The sequence below is a fragment of the Pleurodeles waltl genome, chromosome 2_2, assembly GCF_031143425.1.
Source record: "Pleurodeles waltl isolate 20211129_DDA chromosome 2_2, aPleWal1.hap1.20221129, whole genome shotgun sequence".
Classification (NCBI taxonomy): domain Eukaryota; kingdom Metazoa; phylum Chordata; class Amphibia; order Caudata; family Salamandridae; genus Pleurodeles; species Pleurodeles waltl.
Window position 1 is genome coordinate 114,829,938 of NC_090439.1, and position 12,346 is coordinate 114,842,283.

The window sequence follows — 12,346 nt, forward strand, 5'->3', positions numbered from 1 at the left end:
GAATTAGAACTTCTTCCAGGGTTGGGAAGAAAGTGGCTGGAGGGAAAATGAACTTGCAAATGCTCAATAGATTTTCACATGAGCAAATCTACACATGCGTATTTACCCATGCTAAAATACAGTTCACAAATATTTTATAGGGGTACGACATACCATGGGTGCACTTTTGTGACCTTCTTTAAGAATCTGGGGCCACATGTAGGTAGGTTCAGATTTGCGACCCACAAATTGCGAGTCAAAGCGAGTCGCAATTTGCGAGTCACAAATCCGAATGTAGGATGGTGTCCCTGACACCATCTGTGATTCGCAAGGGCTTCGCAAATGCCCACCTCATGAATAATCATGAGGTGGGTCGCAATTTGCGACCCCCTTGCGAATGGCGGCCCTCACAGGGTTGGTGGCCAGCTGGAGACAGGAGACCACCATGTCTGTGACTGCTTTTCAATAAAGCAGTTTTTTTTTTTTTTGTAATGCAGCCCGTTTTCCTTAAAGGAAAACGAGGTGCATTACAAAAACGAAAAATTAAATGTTTTCATTTCATTTTTTCAGAGCAGGCAGTGGTGCCTTAGGACCGCTGCCTGCTCTGTAAAAAATGTTTACAGTGACATTCACAATGAGGAAGGGGTCCCATGGGGACCCCTTCCCTTTTGCGAAAGTGTTAGCACCCATTTGAAATGGGTGCAAACTGCGATTGGTTTGCGCCCGCAGAACAATCCTACATTCCACTGCGAGTCGCAATTAGGAAGGGAACACCCCTTCCTAATTGTGAGTCGCAAACCCGTTTTGCGATTCGGTAACCAGGTTACCGAATCGCAAAACTGGGTTTGTGCATCGCAATATGCTTTTTGCACGTCGCACACAACGAAAGTCGCTGTTTGCGACATGCAAAAAGCTACCTACATGTGGGTCTTGGTCCCTAATTAGGTCTGGTGTTAACAAAGACATTTTGTTTTTATTAAACTTCTATTTCTCTCTCTTTCGGCTGGCTTTACTGTGAGTGATTGCATTCTGCTCTTCCACAAGGAGCATATTGGCACACAAAGTAGTTTTGTTCAGTGTCAGGAACTACAGTGGCAGTCAGTGACGTAACGAAACTGGAGGGTGCCCCTTTGCAAAGAACATGGAGGAGCCCCCTATCCAGACTCACTCATGGCAGGTGCTGTGCTGAAGGGGCCCCCTGGAGGGCAGCTGCGGGGCCTTTGTTATGCCACTGGTGGCAACCTGTGCTTTTAGAGTTCAAAAACGTTTTTTTTTTTTTTTGCCAGTGTTTGTTACAATGTTGAGGGCCTGGTAGCTCCCACAACAATAAAGTGTTATAAAAGCCATGTCAAAACAAGAAACGCATTGATGAAACTAAAAGACTTATAAAAATGTGTCAGATCAGTTGGCTTTGTCAGTGTTTGTTTATTTTCATGCTTCCCATAATCGTGTTGAAAATGGTTACGCTGATTTTCCATTAGAAATATTTTTGGGAAATACTAGCATGCATCAAAACATTTTACTAAATGACACTTCATTTGCATCTAATCAGAGAGCATTCTGGGATCATTATACTTAGCCTCATAGCCTAAACTTTTCAAACATGTGTATACACTTTTTTTTTTTTGTACTGGAACCAACGTCAGTAGTGAAGTGTGACCTTAAAACATTTATTTACAGCACTCGCCCTAATAATGAAGGCTTTCAAATAATGAACCATAAATACAAGTTCAAACAGCATTATCTTTTGGAAACACATTACCTCAACTGCAGAGAGTTCCACTCTCTGTAAACAGGCAGCCAAAGGGTTTGTGCTGCAGAGGGTTGGGCCTACTTGTCCCAAGGACAAAGTAAACATAAAAACTTGTTGCCCTTGACCCCAAACAAGATGTCCCGGGCGTCGGGCAATAGGAATTCCACATCCCTGCTATGGGCTGCAGCATTTCTTTTGCCACCCATAGGGAGCTCTGACAATTCTTACACAGGCCTGCCACTGCAGCCTGGGTGAAATAACGTACATGTTATTTCACAGCCATTTACCACTGCACTTAAGTAACTTATAAGTCACCTATATGTCTAACCTTTACCTGGTAAAGGTTGGGTGCTAAGTTACTTAGTGTGTGGGCACCCTGGCACTAGCCAAGGTGCCCCCACATTGTTCAGGGCAAATTCCCCGGACTTTGTGAGTGCGGGGACACCATTACACGCGTGCACTATAGATAGGTCACTACCTATGTATAGCGTCACAATGGTAACTCCAAACATGGCCATGTAACATGTCTAAGATCATGGAATTGTCACCCCAATGCCATTCAGGCATTGGGGAGACAATTCCATGATCCCCGAGTCTCTAGCACAGACCCGGGTACTGCCAAACTGCCTTTCCCGGGGTTTCACTGCAGCTGCTGCTGCTACCAACCCCTCAGAGAGGTTTCTGCACTCTTGGTGTCCAGCCAGGCTTGGCCCAGGAAGGCAGAACAAGGGACTTCCTCAGAGAGAGGGTGTTACACCCTCTCCCTTTGGAATAAGGTGTCAGGGCTGGGGAGGAGTAGCCTCCCCCAGCCTCTGGAAATGCTTTGATGGGCACAGATGGTGCCCATCTCTGCATAAGCCAGTCTACACCGGTTCAGGGATCCCCCAGCCCTGCTCTGGCGCGAAACTGGACAAAGGAAAGGGGAGTCACCACTCCCCTGACCTGCATCTCCCCTGGGAGGTGTCCAGAGCTCCTCCAGTGTGCTCCAGACCTCTGCCATCTTGGAAACAGAGGTGCTGCTGGCACACTGGACTGCTCTGAGTGGCCAGTGCCAGCAGGTGACGTCAGAGACTCCTTCTGATAGGCTCTTACCTGTGTTGCTAGCCTATCCTCCTTCCTAGGTAGCCAAACCTCCTTTTCTGGCTATTTAGGGTCTCTGCTTTGGGGAATTCTTTAGATAACGAATGCAAGAGCTCATCAGAGTTCTTGCATTCTCTCTTCACCTTCTGCCAAGGAATCGACCGCTGACTGCTCTGGATGCCTGCAAAACCGCAACAAAGTAGCAAAGACGACTACTGCAAACTTGTATCGCTGATCCGGCTGCCTTCTCGACTGTTTTCCTGGTGGTGCATGCTGTGGGGGTAGTCTGCCTCCTCTCTGCACTAGAAGCTCCGAAGAAATCTCCCGTGGGTCGACGGAATCTTCCCCCTGCAACCGCAGACAACAAAAGACTGCATCACCGGTCCTCTGGGTCCCCTCTCAGCACGACAAGCGTGGTCCCTGGAGCTCAGCAACTCTGTCCAAGTGACTCCCACAGTCCAGTGACTCTTCAGTCCAAGTTTGGTGGAGGTAAGTCCTTGCCTCACCACGCTAGACTGCATTGCTGGGTACTGCGTGATTTGCAGCTGCTCCGGCTCCTGTGCACTCTTCCAGGATTTCCTTTGTGCACAGCCAAGCCTGGGTCCCCGACACTCTAACCTGCAGTGCACAACCTCCTGAGTTGTCCTCCGGCGTCGTGGGATCTTCTTTTGTGACTTTGGGTGAGCTCCGGTTCACTCCTCTTCGTAGTGCCTGTTTCGGCACTTCTGGGGGTGCTACCTGCTTCTGTGAGTGCTCCTTGTCTTGCTGGGCGGCCCCTCTGTCTCCTCACGCAATTGGCGACACCCTGGTCCCTCCTGGGCCACAGCAACATCCAAAAACCCTAACTGCGACCCTTGCAGCTAGCAAGGCTTGTTTGCGGTCTTTCTGCGTGGGAACACCTCTGCAAGCTTCTTCACGACGTGGGACATCCATCCTCCAAAGGGGAAGTTCCTAGTCCTCTTCGTTCTTGCAGAATCCACAGCTTCTACCATCCGTTGGCAGCTTCTTTACACCCTCAGCTGGCATTTCCTGGGCATCTGCCCAATCTTGACTTTGTCGCAACTCTTGGACTTGGTCCCCTTGTTCCACAGGTACTCTCGGCCGGAAATCCATTGCTGTTGCATTGCTGGTGTTGGTCTTCCTTGCAGAATTCCCCTATCACGACTTCTGTGCTCTTTGGGGAACTTAGGTGCACTTTACACCTACTTTCCAGGGTCTTGGGGTGGGCTATTTTTCTAACCCTCACTGTTTTCTTACAGTCCCAGCGACCCTCTACAAGCTCACATAGGTTTGGGGTCCATTCGTGGTTCGCATTCCACTTTTGGAGTATATGGTTTGTGTTGCCCCTGTACCTATGTGCTCTCATTGCAATCTATTGTGACTGTACATTGCTTTCTATTGCTATTACTGCATATTTTTGGTATTGTGTACATATATCTTGTGTATATTTGCTATCCTCATACTGAGGGTACTCACTGAGATACTTTTGGCATATTGTCATAAAAATAAAGTACCTTTATTTTTAGTATATCTGTGTATTGCGTTTTCTTATGATATTGTGCATATGACACCAGTGGTATAGTAGGAGCTTTGCATGTCTCCTAGTTCAGCCTAAGCTGCTCTGCTAAGCTACCTTTTCTATCAGCCTAAGCTGCTAGAACACCTCTTCTACACTAATAAGGGATACCTGGACCTGGTGCAGAGTGTAAGTACCCCTTGGTACTCACTACAAACCAGGCCAGCCTCCTACACCGGGTGTCCTCTCGTAAGTTGTATTCTTTCTTCCTTACCAAGGAATTTATAGAGGAAATTGCATTTTGAAGATTTTCAATTTGCACCACTAAGTCTAAATAGGGGTCCAGCAAATATGTATTTGACCAGAGCTTTAGTAGTTCATAAGATGTAGCGGCCTTTGAACTGGTCTTAGAGGACATGAATGAGCTGAAAAGGTTAGAAGTAAATTCAAAGTTTTTCTGAATAGGGGCACCAAAATAAGTTTGGCCCAAGGCCCCCAAAATCTTTAAGCTAGCCCTAACTCTTCCTCCCTCCTTAGGTCGTTTAATTAAGTACCATATACTGAGTAATGATATTGATTATTTATAGAGCTTAAAAACTGCATGAGAAATGCAGTATTTAGTACCATATAAGGCACACGTTATTATCATTACTCTATGACAACTCTTCAGCCAAGTCATTGTATTAAAATAGCCCACGACTGTGCGTGCTGCCATACTCCGATGTCCTTCACCAGTCAATATCCAGAGAACCCAACAAAATAACAACCATTCCGTCCTTTTATGCATCCTAATACAGTATAATACCTTAATACTGCGTGGGAAACATAGATGTGCCAAACTTCTGGAGACTAAGTATAAAGGACCAAAATATTGGAAATATATATATATATATTTCCAAGATACAGATTTAGGAACAGTACATTGACAGATACCTATTAATTACTTACCTTCTTGATATTTTGGCCCTGGCACATCAACATTTCCCACGCAGTATTCTGACATGCAGCCGTCCAATATACAGGAACACTGACTTCCAACATCTTATGTGCATTCAAGATATGACAGAGAAAAGCCACTGCTTAACAACCACTTACCTGAATTTCAGGACTTGATTTGTAATTGTTTCGCTCCTGTAAAGGAACTTCATTTTCTGTAAGAGAGGAAGAAAGAAAAAATATCAAGGATGACAACATTTAAAGGGAGAATAGAAGAGCTATATTTACAATGAAAGCAGAAAGACTGAAGAAAAGGGTTAGGTACACCACCTGCAGCCTGAGTCAGGTTGGCTCGGAGGGCCTGAATGGTCTCCTTGGCTTTCCGCAGTTCAAACTCCAGGACTGGACAGGGTTTTGGATTAAACACACAAAGGCATCCAACCAAGGAAAGGGAAACAAAAATACAAAATAAAAAGCAAAGATGGGTGTGAAAAAAAAGTACATAGTTTGTATTGAAACAGAAAAGCATGCAGTCTACATGAAAACTATGAACACATGCAGCAGAGTTGGCTTGAAAGTAAACTGGCAAACACTTCTTAAAGTTAGACAGACTATAGATTCAAACGAGTCACAACTTTTAGCTGTCAGACAACTAATGTAGTACATTTAAAAACAGTTCTAAAACAACGGAATTCATGAATTAATGTTGTCATTGGTGAGTGTATGTCGGATGTAAATGGGTGAAATCTGCAAGTTTAAAATTAAACACATAGGCTAACATTCCAAATGTGCAATATCCTTTCTACTTACCGGAGGTTAAATGCAAGTTCTGACATCTAATATCATTAAGGCATAATAACGTGCTAGTGAATTACATTTTTATGCACTGAGTTTAAATTGCAAGACAATTTGAACTCGATAAACTAAGCTCATACACAGTCAGGCAAATTTGGTTTAGAATTTCTCTATCATATATGGCAAAATATTTAAGCAAAGCATGAAGTTTGTAACTGTGTATGCATTTGAGAGGCCCAACTGCACTTACAAAGTTACGCAGCGCCATGCATCATCTTTTTCACAAATTAATTCCTTTAATCAATATTTCTAAATTCTCATAGTGACAACCACCAAAAAAAGAGTACCCTCAATGCCAGATCAGAGAATCACATGGAAGTTAATTATTTCCAGGGTGCTAAAACCACAGTGTTCTGAAATCCTTCTCTTACAGATACAAAATAACTGGTGCTCTGAAGCAACTGCTAGTAAAAGGCACAGCGGGCTAAGGAAACTGCACGGATTCTTAAAGGAGCCGATATAAAAGCCACCATTTTCCCCATATGCTGCCTATCTGTATGATTTTGCCTTTATTTCGATCAGTTTCCCCGTTTTCATCCAGACAGCATGATTGGAGTTAATGCTACAATGTCATTTTATGTATGTTTCATTTAACTGAAAATGCAGCTTTAAATATGCTGCTATGTATTTTTTTCCCCTGCATTTAAAAATACCAATTTTACACCATTAGGTTAGTTTTTATATGTTGTAAAAGTGATCTAGGATCACCGCAGAGAGGTAAGGAAAGGCAACTTCTTTTGGCAATCAATGTACGTCCTACAATGCATCTGTTTTGATAGTAAGTGTGAGAGAAGAGCTGGTTTAGTCTGCCAGTGGGCTCATGGCTTTGAATTCTTTCAATGCTTTTGTTGACGTTCACTTTTCACTCATTAGTCTAACCTAGCATTCAGTTCCACAGTACCTGGTCCACCTTCATAATGTACTCGGCTTCAGTCACGGCTTCTCGAAATTCCGACTTCACTTTGGTTCTAGTTTAAAAACATTTGCAAATTTCAGCAATATGCGGCTATGTATAATGTTCCCAGAATGTTCTCTAATTAGATGCAAACACTTGCAGAAGCTTGAAAGCAAGGTTTAGGATTCTTTGCTTTCAAAATAAAATGCTGACACAAAATAAAATTCAACCAGTTTTGCTAAAATGTGAAATTTTAGGTACTGTTTCTTTCTAGCATCATTCAGTAAAACGTTTTATGTTTGTTAGTGTTTCCAAAAATATTAATAATGGAAAATCAGTATAACCAGTTTCACTAGGATTGGTAAACATGAAAATAAACAAGCATTAGCAAAGTCAACAGGTCAGGCGTTGGTAGCCAGCCTTTTGGTTTTGTCAGTGTTTGTCTTGTTTTTAAATGTTTTTTGTAAAACTTTATTATTGTGGGATCTGCCAGGCCGTCAACATTATAACAAAAACATTAGCTAAAAGCGCAAATATCGCCACATTAGTTTATAGCAGAGAAATAAACTACTTTGTGCGCCAATATGCTCCTTGAGAAATAGCAGAACACCGTCACCCACAGTGAAGCAGACAGATCAGGGGTCTCTGACCTTTTGTTTAACTAGAGAGACTTATGTCCAATGAAAATGATTCTGAGCTGCTAATATTCTTAGTTTTGTAATAGTGACTACGTTAGACAAGATTACGTTAGTGGCCACCCTATGCTTGATTACCGGCTGTGATCACCTCGATGCATCATACAGAGTTGCCAGCACTAATGTAAAAAGTTTTTTTTTCAGTTTTGAATGCCTTTACATGGGTATTACAATGCAGCCATAGATTTCAGGCACCAGGGTAATACTAGTAATGTGGCATGTCTACCTAACCTAGCATACCTAAACTACCTTACCTTCTGCAGAGTATATATCTTACGAGTGCCCTAAGGTGTCAGATTTGTAAAACATTTCAAGTTATGCCTATGTGACGTCTAATAATGGTTTTGCTACTGCAGTATGATACTGAAAGCACTTTGGCCAAATTCAAAGGCTCCTGGTAAAGACCTACGTTAATGCAGCCTACACCTCGACATCCTGACTGCAGCTTTAGTAACAGCAACCCCTGTTGGCTTTGCCAATGAATGTTTGCTTCATATGGATCAGTGACTGTACCCACAGGCAGAGACTATGTTTGCTAGTTTATGGCTGTAAGGTCAAGAAACCTACTACTGAGAGGCAGTCACCAATATTCTGCGTTAATTAGGAATGTACAAATGTAATATCTCTTAAACCACTGAATCTGCACTTTCAAATCCTCCCCGAGATAGGCTGAGGAAGGAGTCAATCAGGTCTAGTGCTGAAGAAAGGGGCCTCTGCTCTTAAGCTAAAAAGCTTCTGTGTCCAAAATTGAACCTTTAAAGATCTGTGAACCTAGAACCAATTTTACAAGCCCATTTTCAAAGTTTGCCTTTGAATAGCACAATGTCGTGTTTTTATCCCCCGGCAGATTACCTTTGACTGCTTGTGATTACAGTCATCTTTTTTAGTAGTGCCCTTGAAATGTTGCTATAGGCACCAGCATTTTATACATTTATATATTTAGTTTCTTTGGGCAGCTCCAGGTTCTTTTCTCGGTGTGGTCACCCGGTTCCCTACAGCAGCCACGAAAACCATGTCACGTGGATCATTTTACATTTAGGCAACAGCAGCTGCATTGGCAAAAACTACTGTTGGCATCAAGCATGACATCGGCCAGGCGGCAACTCTGGCTGACACCTTTCCCCAAAGTCCACAATTTGATCATGGTGGTTTTCCCAACTTAAATCAATCAGGTTCTGTGTTAGGAAGGCCATCTCACTAAACGTCATTACGGACAAGCTTTCCAGTCCGGGGCTTTTCATGTGAAAATCGAATACAATCTGGGCTGGTAGCTGTGGTCTGTTGCTACTGAACTTAGTGCACTAACACATCTAATAGCAAAGATTTCAAGGCTTTAAGACCAGACTGTCTATCCCTGAGCTTTCCTGTAATTAAACTCTTGGGTTCTTCGCTTCAAAGTTACGGCATGGATACCACTTTGACTAGTTTTCGGTTACACATTTGGTGCAGTAGTGAGTCCTACTGGTTCCATTTTTCCATTTAAGTTAGTTACCGTTTTGCAAAAAATTCGTTTTTTGTTTTTTTTGCAGTTTTATACAGTGAGAACCTGGACCCAGGGCATTTAAGCGGTGTGTGTCTGTGTCTAGGGGTGGGGGTGGCAGGGGAGGTGTGTGATTCGCCCAGAATCACAGATGTTGAGCCAAGTCAGGGACTAAAACCTAGTTCCCCTGTTCAAATTACGGCACCTTGCCACCTCCATTTTTGTCTTGGAGCATCAAGATTCATGTACTGATTACATCTCACTCAATTGCAAAGTGTGCCCCTTGGGCTTTTACCTTAGGAGGTGAAGAGGTAAATCAGACAAAGCTTATTCTTAGGTGTTGTGGAAGAGACTGCCTAGTTCGGTTCATGCATAATCCATAATACATGGGAATCTGTAATACCTATATAAACGGCAGTCACTAATTTCTTTATAATCAGTGATTTTTTTTTATTATAAAGACAACAGGCGTGGCCCGTCCTTTAGGGTGGAGGGGCCACGCCCTCCCACCTTTTGCCCCTCATGAAGAGGGTCTGTCAGGCTGAACAAAGGTCAGCCTGACAGACACTCTTCATGTTCAGTTCAGGCAGCCAGGAGCAGACATGCGTGATTTGCGCAGACTCCTGGCTGCCTGAGCTGAACTTTGCTGGGCTGAGGAAGTCACAGCTCCTATGGGCGTGACCTTCTCTGCTCAGCAAAGGTGCCTCGAGGCCCTCCCCAGGGTGACGAGGAAAGCGTCACCCATTGACTTCGACCTGGGTGCTTCAGGTTTAAGCCCTGGAGCGTCCAGAGCAAGTGTCAATCAGTGACACTTTGTCACAGAGTGGTGTGGGGTCAACAGTCTCACTGACCCCATCCCACTCTGTGACGAGGCTGGGATTGCTGCCTTCCCTCATTGGCTGACCTCTGAGGCTGAAGGTTAAGTGTGTGTGTGTGTTATCGATCTTTTAAAATGAATGTTTGGTGCATGCGTGCATGTTTCAATGTTATGAGTGTTAATGGATGTGCGTGCATGTGATCTTTTAAAATGAATGTTTGGTGCGTGCATGTTTGAATGTTATGAGTGCGTGCGTGTGTGAAAGAATGAGTGTGTGTGCTTCCCGCCCACCCCACTCCCTCCTAAAACTGATGGCCGCCACTGAAAGACAAGACATCAGAACTCAACTATTATAAGTTTTTACAGTCAAGTTCTGATGTCACAGTGCTTGCTGCCAGAGGCAGCAGCCGAGGTGAAAGGAAGGTCGGGACACGGAGCATAATTAAAGCTCAATTTTTATCAACAAACTGAATTTTGCTTTTCTTTCTTGTGCTCTATTTTAATAGTCTACAATGGCAATCATAGAGTATCTGCTTTCTTTTTACACGCCTTAGAGAAAATCTGGAATCTTTCTGCAGGTTTCTATACGCTCCGAGCTACTGCAGCTTTTTTAATTTATTAATTGTGTTAAAAAACGACTCGAATTGAACTGTTACTAATATCTATGAGCAAGAAATATTAAACAGGTTTTTGTTCTGTTTAATTTTGCACTAAAGGTTTAATTTGTATTCTTCCGGTTTGCAAGCATAGTTGCTCTTTCACACAAAAGAGCTAAACACCAAGGTTTTAAGAGGTTTGTGGGAAAGGTGATGATGGGACCATGAATTGTATGGGGGAAAGTAACCCCTGGTGTACATAGTAAGGTTATTGCAAGTCACCTCGGAGGTCCATAACCTTCGGCCTCGTTCCTCTATATGCTTATGGAACTTCTCTGTGATCTGCAACATCCGTATAATGTGCGGCAGGGGGCTACTTATGCTTTAGAATATATATCAAAAGAATACATCTGTATTCTCAATATTATTATTGTACTTACCCTCTAAAGCTTTCTGTTGTCTGTGCATGTTCAAGGCAATAATACAGTACAGCCAAGCAACAGCAGCCAAAGGACAAGACTGGGTTAAAGTGCCAAATTCACACTATTCAGTAACTTGATTGGCTCCTTGAATAGGGAGTGCAAATGAGACTTTTGGCAACAACTTCTAAGGACAACCGGGCACACAGATCATTCATGTGGGACACCAGTCATTTGTGTTCAACCGGCTACAAGTGGAGGAACAGACTACACAGCTCCAGCAATTCTGCTACAGTGGTGATGGCGGATGCACTTAGACCCTCACACTTGGCAGAAGCCAGTTCACCGGAAAACACAGGATATTGTGGAGATGGCAAAGGCACATGGTTCCCCTCACTAGGATCCAACTCAGCTTGGGGAGGTCACAATTACAATGCTGAAGGACAGAGGTGTATGTATGGGTTACCACTACCGGGTTGACATTTTCAATGGAAAGCACAGGTAAAAAAAATAAAAATAAAGTGGTGGCATCTGGGCCTGTGCCTGGGATCAGTATCCCTTAGGTTAATCAGAGATGCACCAATGCACCTATAGGTGCTCTCTTGGATGGGTCAGTGTTGCTAAAAGGGACCAAAGATTAAGCTGGCAGCACCATTGGTCTCTGGTCTCAGCAATGACTACTCCGAGCAAACTCCTAAAGGCAATGCTGTGGATTACCGGACTTGGATAGTCTGGATTTCTAGATGCCATGGAGTGTTTCTACCTTCTCAACATCAGTATCCTAATACATTCTTCTCCTTAGTCCCCCAGCATACTATTACCCTCCATGGTTGACAGGGAAAGTGTCTGTCTCTTTTGCCAGCCTGCCCCAATATAGAGCACAGTGGGGAGTTTGTTCATTAAAAGGTGAACAATACTGGAAAAGTCAAAGTGGCCCTCTTATGTCCAGTACACTATTAACTGAGCTCCAACCAACTGGCCACTCAAAATTGAAATTTCCCCCTTGTCTTTGGAGGGGGCCAATCTTAGAAGTGTATCACCACTATATAGCATCCAGCTATCAGGGGAAAAGTGGCACTTTCAGGTTTCGGAATGTAGATGACCTCTGTCCAATTACATGCTTTTGTTGGGTCCTTGTTTATTCAGGAAGAGAGGACCCCGGAAGCAGAGCTTGGGTAGGAAGCCTCTTTCTTTAAGTGCATAGCTTTGCCTGTGCCCTTTGCCAAGTATTTTTCAAGCACTACTTCTCTGAGCCCACAGGCTCACCTGCTAGAACTCGCTTTATTCAAATAAGGTGAACAAAAACACATATCCTTGTTCTATTC

General features: G+C 43.6%; 1 protein-coding gene across 6 annotated transcripts in view; it reads right to left on the minus strand.

The window, feature by feature from the left end:
* Nucleotides 1-12,346, minus strand: part of RELCH (RAB11 binding and LisH domain, coiled-coil and HEAT repeat containing) — a 1,006,576-nt gene that overhangs the window by 831,886 nt on the left and 162,344 nt on the right. For 4 of the 6 annotated variants that reach the window (XM_069219496.1, XM_069219495.1, XM_069219493.1 and 1 more), the window contains exons 3-4: nucleotides 5,595-5,666; nucleotides 5,424-5,479 (exon numbers count right to left, since the gene is read on the minus strand). In XM_069219496.1, the coding sequence (XP_069075597.1) occupies nucleotides 5,424-5,479; nucleotides 5,595-5,666 (128 nt within the window). The remainder of the gene's footprint in view (nucleotides 1-5,423; nucleotides 5,480-5,594; nucleotides 5,667-12,346) is intronic. The other 2 variants (XM_069219494.1, XM_069219497.1) reach the window with 1 other exon arrangement.